The sequence below is a fragment of the Bison bison genome, unplaced genomic scaffold, assembly GCF_000754665.1.
Source record: "Bison bison bison isolate TAMUID 2011002044 unplaced genomic scaffold, Bison_UMD1.0 scf7180017864254, whole genome shotgun sequence".
NCBI lineage: Eukaryota > Metazoa > Chordata > Mammalia > Artiodactyla > Bovidae > Bison > Bison bison.
The window spans coordinates 5463113-5472467 of NW_011494826.1; the positions used below are offsets into that span (position 1 = coordinate 5463113).

General features: G+C 33.4%; 1 protein-coding gene across 1 annotated transcript in view; it reads left to right on the forward strand.

The window, feature by feature from the left end:
- Positions 1-8040, forward strand: part of EXOC5 (exocyst complex component 5) — a 53976-nt gene extending 45936 nt beyond the window's left edge. Inside the window, exons 15-18 of the mRNA XM_010847691.1 lie at positions 1363-1449; positions 3276-3384; positions 3582-3797; positions 4415-8040. Of these exons, the coding sequence (XP_010845993.1) occupies positions 1363-1449; positions 3276-3384; positions 3582-3797; positions 4415-4603 (601 nt within the window). The 3' untranslated portion in view covers positions 4604-8040. The remainder of the gene's footprint in view (positions 1-1362; positions 1450-3275; positions 3385-3581; positions 3798-4414) is intronic.
- The last annotated feature ends 1315 nt before the right edge of the window (positions 8041-9355 follow it).

The window sequence follows — 9355 nt, forward strand, 5'->3', positions numbered from 1 at the left end:
GAAGCAACAGTTAGAACTGGACATGGAACAACAGACTGATTCCAAATAGGAAAAGGAGTACATCAAGGCTGTATATTGTCACCCTGCTTATTTAACTTATATGCAGAGTACATCATGAGAAACACTGGACTGGATGAAGCACAAGCTGGAATCAAGATTGCCAGGAGAAATATCAATAACCTCAGATAAGCAGATGACACCACCCTTATGGCAGAAAGTGAAGAGGAGCTAAAGAGCCTCTTGATGAAAGTGTAAGTGGAGAGTGAAAAAGCTGGCTTAAAGCTCAACATTCAGAAAACGAAGATTATGGCATCCGGTCCCATCACTTCATGGGAAATAGATGGGGAAACAGTGGAAGCAGTGTCAGACATTATTTTTTTGGGCTCCAAAATCACTGCAGATGGTGATTGCAACCATGAAATTAAAAGACGCTTACTCCTTGGAAGGAAAGTTATGACCAACCTAGATAGCATATTCAAAAGCAGAGACATTACTTTGCCAACAGAGGTCCATCTAGTCACTAGACTATGGTTTTTCCAGTGGTCATGTTTGGATGTGAGAGTTGGACTGTGAAGAAAGCTGAGCGCCAAAGAATTGGTGCTTTTGAACTGTGGTGTTGAAGAAGACTCTTGAGAGTCCCTTGGACTGCAAGGAGACCCAACCAGTCCATTCTAAAGGACATCAGTCCTGGGTGTTCTTTGAAAGGAATGATGCTAAAGCTGAAACTCCAATACTTTGGCTACCTCATGCGAAGAGTTGACTCATTGGAAAAGACTCTGATGCTGGGAGGGATTGGGGGCAAGAGGAGAAGGGGATGACAGAGGATGAAATGGCTGGATGGCATCACTGACTCAATGGACGTGAGTTTGAGTGAACTCCGGGAGTTGGTGATGGACAGGGAGGTCTGGTGTGCTGCGATTCATGGGGTTGGTTTTTAATATAGGAAAGCTAAATACAACTGGATTGAGTGTTAGTCTACAAATTTTAATTAATGTAATTTACTATAGTTTCAAGAGCCTGTTATTTTTCTTACTAGTACACCAGAAATGTAATTAAAAAGGAAACCAAATAATTCCAAAATCATGTTTATATTCTAAAGGGATAGCTCCTCAGAGATGAAAATAATAAATCTAAATCCTCCTGTTTTAAATGATAAATTTTTCCTATCATGACTATTGTAATGAATTGAGTGTAGTGAATACTAAATAATTACTGTTCATATGCTGCTTGGATTTGGAAGCAAATTAAAATTAAGTGTGTGTCTGTGTGTCTAGGTATGTAACAATAAGCAGGAATTGTGAAAACTTTTAGAATTCTAAGGTTACTAATATGATTTTTATTCCCCCTTTAAACATTCAATAGCTCTTCTCCTAAATTATCTGAATGCCTTCAGAAAAAAAAAGAAATAATTGAACAGATGGAGATGAAATTGGATACTGGCATTGATAGGCAAGTTTTTAGTTTTACTATTTCTCTTGCTTTTATTTGTAAAAACACCATTATAACAACATGAAAAATATTTTCAGACAAGAAAAAAGTCTATTTGAATTCCACTATCCTGCTATAATGTTTGATTTTATTTTTACATATTTATTTCATCCTAATAATGTCATTTTATTGGATTCCAGATTTATTATTTATGGACGTCAGCAGGTTTAGATTAACTTTAGACCAATTCAATTTGAAAATCTTTTTTTTTTTTTTTTGTAAATGCTGCTGTAGACACTGTCTCTCTCTGTCCCCATCCTCCCTCTCTCTCCCCATCTCTCCCTGCCTCCCTCCCTTCCCTTTCCCTCTTCCTCTTCCTCTCTCCAGACTCCTTAAAAATAGTATGTAACCCAGAAGATTTCAGGCTTATATCTGAAATGCATTGAATTAATATACCAGTTTTTAAAAGTAACTTCCATTGAGTGAAAACTCTACATTTGAAAATTTTTTTGATGTTTATTTTAATTACCTGTTCATAATATGGAGTGGTGGATTCTGTCTTTTGAGATGATAGTGGACATATGTTGCTGATGATAGTCATCTATTTATCAAGCATTTATCAGGCATTTGCTATATGCTTGGCACAATACAAGGATCTTTACCTGTATAATTTCATTAGCCTGCAATGCAGGAAACCCAGGTTTGGTCCCTGGTTTAGGAAGATCCCCTGGAGAAGGAAATGGCAAACCACTCCAGTATACTTGCCTGAGAAATCCTATGGACTAGGAGCCTGGAGAGCTGCAGTCCATGGTTTGCAAAGAGTTGGACACGACTGGGTGATTATTACTTTCACTTTCTTTCACTGGCACAGTACAAGGATCTTTACTTGTATAATTTCATTTAAGTAAGAAATACCATTTCCATTTTACAGATGAGGAAGTGAAGGCTTAAAGAAATGAAGTAGTTTGCTAGAGATCATACAGTTAATGCTGGTAGAACTGGAACTCAAATTCTAAAGCCCATGCTACCAGGTTTGGGCATATTTTTACTTCCTGTAATTGTCTTTTCTCTTCCATTCAAGAAGACATAAACGAATATAAGTTACTTATAGGAACTCTAGCTCTAAATATCTTTGCCTTTTGCCAATCTATCCTTTACAGCTTTGTTTATTCTTGCCAATCTGTCCTTTCCCAGCTTTGTTTTATTCACTGTTAATGCTTAGATTGCTTGTTCTGTATCTTTAATTACTCCCTCATAATTACCCTAAAATTTATTTCCTTTGATCATAACTATCTTACAGATCCTAAACTCTGGATTAATGCAGATTCTGTTATTCTGATAACTGGATGGCTTATTGCTGTTGGAAAATGTCACAAAACTCAGACATTGTTCGTTGCATTACAAACTCATACTTCATTTCTCAACTGGGCCTTCAGTACCACTTATTCAGCCTCCTGCTTATCCTTAGACTGTGAAACTTGGGTTCTTCTCACCTGTTCTTCCAAACTTTGGCCATTCCTTATAAGTTGTTCTATCTTACTCCCTTCCTAAGCATTCTCCAAATATACTTGTGAAGGAAATGAATTAGTGACAGTCTTCTACTTTAAGATTTCTTTAAATAAAGTAATGGACAAATGAATCTTTGCCCTGTGTTTTGAGCAGGAAGCTAATAAAACTAAGATTTCTTTGCTATCAAGATCTAGAATTTACTTGTTTTAAAATCTGAAGTATACCAATAGTAAAATAGTTTTATGGTGACATGAAATTAAATAAATTTAATTTAGAATAAATAATATAAATTAAAGTAAATTAAATGGATCAAATACATGGTATTCTCAATTCTCTAGGACATTAAATTGTATGATTGGACAAATGAAGCATATCTTGGCTGCAGAACAAAAGAAAACAGATTTTAAGCCAGAAGATGAAAACAATGTTTTGATTCAGTATACTAATGTGAGTAAAATGATTTAATATGCTAGTAAGAATATCTGCCTTATTTGTACTCTTATTAACATTTCATTGATGTATCTTATTATGCTCCAAGTGTTTTTTTTTTTAATTCTTAGAGATTAATGAGAAATTATATGTATTTTCTCCTTAGCTAAGCTGATACATGTTTCTGTGTAATAAGTGTAGAAAAAATTTTACAGGCCTGTGTTAAAGTCTGTGCTTACGTAAGAAAACAAGTGGAGAAGATTAAAAATTCCATGGATGGGAAGAATGTGGATACAGTTTTGATGGAACTTGGAGTACGTTTTCATCGACTTATTTATGAGCATCTTCAACAATATTCCTATAGCTGTATGGGTGGCATGTTAGCAATTTGTGATGTAGCTGAGTATAGGAAGTGTGCCAAAGACTTCAAGGTATGTATTCACAAATATCAAACTTGTAAATAAGTTCAAGAACATAAGTCAGATCATAAAAATGTATACTGACATAATCATTAGCGGAAAGTTTATAACTTTTGTCGATACTGTAACGAGACAGATCTGATATTTCCTAAGTGAAAAAGTATTATTCCAGTCAGTATTAACACATTTTTGCTTTGAGCTTTTAGAAAATGCTGTATTTTAGTTCCATAGTCCAGATGACCTTATTAATGCCCATAACTAATGCTGTATATCATATATCAAGAAAATATGTTCTTTCTTCATGTATATCTCTCTGAAATTAGTTTCCACCCAATGTTTAAATTATTTAAAAAAGCTGTAAATTAATGATAATTAGTTCTGCTTTACAAAAGTATAAATGATTATTACTGTTTGAGTAAATAGGCACAGTATGAATCTTTTCAAAAAGATTATGTTGAGTTTATATAATGTCTGAAATATTTGAGTTTTTTAACACTTTGGTAGCTTTTAAAAATTCTAATATTGAACTCTTTAACATTAGTTAAGTCCTGATAGTACATAAGTGAGAAGAATTTACAAACTGATTATAAAACTAGAAATATTTTTTTCCTTCTCTTACCTCAATTCAGATTCCTCTGGTATTACAGCTTTTTGATACTCTGCATGCACTTTGCAATCTTCTGGTAGTAAACCCAGATAATTTAAAGCAAGTCTGCTCAGGAGAACAACTTGCTAATCTGGACAAGAACATTCTTCACTCCTTCGTACAACTTCGTGCTGACTATAGATCTGCCCGCCTTGCTCGACATTTCAGCTGAGGTTGAATTTACAAGGGAAATGTGTTGTACTCCAGCAAGCCTTGGTTGATAGAAAGCACAGAAGGTTTCTTATGACACAGCCAACATTTTATTGAAAAATGACTGTTTGGAAAAACAGCAGCCATACTTACCCTTGAGGTTTTATTTGAAATTTGGACAATACTAAGAATATTTTGCTTTTTCCTTAAGTTTTACTTCCATTTCTGAACTTATATAAATTTCAAACTCTGTAAAGCTGTATGTCATTGTTTTCATCCTGGAAAATGTTGATGTCAAAAGGTAAATGAGATTGTTACCAGTATTCCAGTTCATGTTCTTTAACATAGTCCATTGGGAAATTTCAGCTTCCTGTTTTGCACTAATGTTGGGTAAAATACAGCAAGACTCATTTATTATTTATCAATTTTCAATGACCTTTTCAGCACTGGTAATTGTTAATCAGATTATTTTTAAGTTTTCCTGGAGAACTTTTTACCTATTTCAAAGGTTGAAAATTGGGCATAATTTCTGTAGTTGGTTCATTGAATTTTTTCTGAGGTACAACAGTAATACTATTCCAAAAAAAATGTTATAAATAAAACTAAAATGAAATACATTTTATGTAGGTATTAGTGGTGGATCGAAATACATCTGCTTTCTGGGTAAAAGGAAAAATAAAAGTTTACAGTTTCTTATTTGGTAAACAGAATTTAAGCCAATGCTAGCAAGAAATTAATAAAGCTACCTTATTTTATATTTCACTTAAGATAAAGTAGAGGGAGTTAACTAAAGGACCATATTTATTCATTATTTTAATATTATAAGGGAAGTAAAAAAGTGAGGTATAGACTAAATGGTGCATATGAGAATTATTGGCAGTGTTTAGCAGCAATGCAATCCTTTAAGATTTTTATCCTTATGCTAAACTGAAATAAGATGGAATGGCTAAACATGCAGGTAGTCTTCTATTCTAAGAGGAATTGGAAATTGATAGTCAGCATTATATTCTAGTCCAGAGATGAACTTTGTAAGGACTAGTAGTTTTTAAATATATAGTGTCTGTCATTATCTTTTTCAAGGCATTTCTGAAGTGATTCCTACTGAGTGTAGTTAATTGAATTGGCTTAATATGGTGACATAATACATCACTTATAAAATTTTAAATATCAAGTGGAAATTTTAAAAAATTGTTAACTATAAACTTTCTCTGCAAGAATGCGTTCTTAGCTGTATGTAGTGTTTCAGCTTCCATTGTATTATTCATAGTCTTCCAGGAACAGATAAACTTCAATGTTTGACTCATTTTTGGCTTTTCTTTTTCCTCTAATATAGGCTTTTTGGCCTAATTTTGGAAAACTACATTTAAGAATATGTTTCTGAATGTTCAACTTTACTGAAACTTCCAGGTCCAGAGTGAGCTAGCTACTGTTTAAGTTACTTTTAGCTGAATTTTCCTCATTTTCTGTTTAGCCCAGTGTTATCAAGGTAAGCAAGAGAAATAAAGTATGCCAACATTTATCAAAGCATTTTAGGAAATTGTGGCAGCTTTGGAAGGCTGTCTAGTTTTCTATTCCTTAGCCAAAGGAAAGCCAGAACAGGTTTGGATGTTAGAGAAAGTCATGTGCTGTACTGTTGCCATTTTAGAAAGCTCTGATGTGAATTCAGATTATACCTCTGTTACTTAAAGCCAACAGTTTTAAAGCAGTAGTTTTACTGGCCATTTGAACTCTTTGTACAGTGTCAATTTGTTTTTAAAAAAAAGGGAAAAAATATCAAATAAAACATGAGAGAACATTATAAGACTTCCACATCAGAGAAGTGTTTCAAATTATTTTGTTTGGATTAATTTTTTAAATGTAAAGCATATATTTGTTGCTTAGCTCTTTTGTTAATTTTTATTTTTATATTTGAGTTCTGTGCAGTATTTTCCATTATGACCATTGACAGGACACTAACAGAAAACTCATAAGTGAATACTTAATTTAGAAGTGTTAACATTATTGCTCAATAAACAAATTCCCTGTAGTTGTTTTTTTATTTCACTCCATTTTTACATTTTGAAGACATCATACTGAATTTTATAAATTATTTTTTATTGAATTTTTAAGATGTTCCTTATTTTTCATGGCATTGGTTTTCTCATTTCCTTTTTAAGCAGAAAAATACTTGACTATATAATCAAAATTAGGAACAAAAAATTTCTCTAAGAAAAAAATTGATTGTATAAAACAGTGTGCATTCTTTGGATTTGTTATATTTGATTTTTAAAGTAGTTTTCATATTAGTGGACAGTATGAAATTTTGCCCCAAATATATATGACTCAAAAGAGATGATAGATAAGTAAAATGTCTTCATATGCATATGGTAAAATTTTAGGTAGTGATAAAGGAGCTTTGTACATTAGTAACTTTAGCCAGCATTTGAATAAGGAGAATCTTCATAATTTTCCAGTTTCACATGAGCTAACATGCAATGTTTATATAATATTTTGAAGTTAAAAATATGCTCTTAAACACTGCATTTTTAGAATATGCAGAAACACTCAAGAAAAAGCTTGCGTGTATTATGTTTTCATAAAATGATACAGAAAGTGAAATACAGAATGCAGGTGATATTGAAAATGACAGCTAACCAAAGTAGATGAATACTTCTTATGAGGAATTATTACATAATGGCTGGATGCATCCTTAGACAGTTGGCTATCTGGCTATTCTAAGACAATTATTAGTAGCCTCATTTTGAGTACCACCATTGTTGCAAATCCCTAGCACCTTTCTTCTTTTAAAGAGAGCTTCTAAGTAAGTTAATTTATGGTATAGTTTAGACTATCTCTTTTCTCTTTCACTTGAAATATTTCACATCATAAAATAATTTAATTATCACCCAGTAGATAGATTCAAAGTGGAGAATTTGCTGCTTCCTTAAAATGCCTTTTGCTCATCTATGATGATGAGTATTTACATCTAGCAAGATAAAGAGATTTTTGTTCCTGAAATGCCAGAAAACCTGTTAAGGTGGTCATGTTTATATATTTCCTAAGGCATGCTTGAACTGCATGTGAGAGTCAGGTTTCCTGGGTGTGTGATTTGTTAGTGACTTCAAAAACTCACATCTTGGAGTTTGAAATGCTTTTTTTTTTTTTAATGCAGAGATATTCTGTGTATTACTCTTATTTGCCCTTTAACTCAGAAGTGTGAGATGTTTTCTAGAAGCATAATTTCTAGTGGAGAATTTGACATACAAAGCATTGTGTGTTTTCATCCAATTAGTTTAGCTGTATTCAGTTCTCTGGTACTTCTCTTTGCTTGAGAAAGTCTGTCCTGAAATACATTGTGTACTTTGGAGGAAAAGAACCAGTCCATATTGTTACTTTAAGTAATTCTACATAAACTAAAAACAGCCTTTAAAAAATTTTGATGCATAATAAAGGTAATTATAGCTATATTTATTGACTCAAGTCCTGTGCATTGTGCTAAGCCCTTTGCATACGTTATTTCATTTGGTTTCAAAGCAGCCCTAAGAGCAGAGTACTGTTATCTCCATTTGAAGTTACCCATTCCCCAGAAAGTTTTAAGTAGATCTGCTCAAGGTCTGTAGCTAAGTAAAAGGCTCAGATTGAAACCCGAATCATTCTCGCTCTTTGTGTTCTGTACACTTTTCTCCTTGCTACTGCTGAGTCACTTCAGTCGTGTCCGACTCTATGCGACCCTGGGTCCTTTAGTTTGATGGGCTCATTAGTTTTGCTTAATCTTTCCTTTCATCCAATATTTGCTTCTCATTATAGTGTTTAGATTATGAAATTGAGATACAGAGCTAATAACTAATTTACTGTTAGACTTGTTTTTAATGTGTCCATTGTGTGGTCATACTTTTAAAATTTGGTTTTAAAATTTTATAAGTGGTCATGCAATTTAATTGAATATTAAGTTTGTGCCTACTAGAAATCTTTTCTTCAGAAAGTTCTTTAGTATTATTTTGTGTAATCATAGTGCTACTTGAGTTATAATTTTTGCAATAGAATTCAGATATTTTGTGCCATATTTTGTAACAGGGGTGAACGACAATTCCACCTTTAAAGATATGAAGAAATCAGTATTTCTGCCTTCAGAAACAAACTATTTTAATGTCGTAAGTTTGCCAGTTCTGTTGATCATTTAGTGCACTGGTAGTCTTAAAATAGCTAATGCTAGAGTGAAAACATAAGAGAAAAATGTACTAGCAGTGTATTAGCAATAGGCTATCATTTTCATGTAATCAAATATTGCATATTTAATCTTTTTAAAATTGCCTTAACTCTTAACTTTTATTCTCACTACTGATCCGTCTTTCTCTTTTCTAATTTAATGGGAGAAACAACCCTCAAGTGTATGTAGAAGAGAAATCTGACACATTAGAAAATAAGAATTTTAATTGGTGATTTGAAGCAGCTAGGTTGGTAACCCTGGGCTTAAAAAGACTGATATTTTTAAACGAGGCCCTGTACACTTTCGGGGCTTCCCTTGTGGCTCATCTGGTAAAGAATCTGCCTGCAATGCAGGAGACCTGGGTTCGATCCCTGGGTTGAGAATATCCCCTGGAGAAGGGAAAGGTTACCCACTCCAGTATTCTGGCCTGGAGAATTACATGGACTGTGTAGTCCATGGGGTTGCAAAGAGTCAGACTTGATTGAGTGATTGGCACTTTCACTCTATATTTTTGGGCTTACCCTGGTGGCTCAGACAGTGAAGAAACTGCCTGTAATGTAGAAGACCTGGGTTTGATCCCTGGTTTAG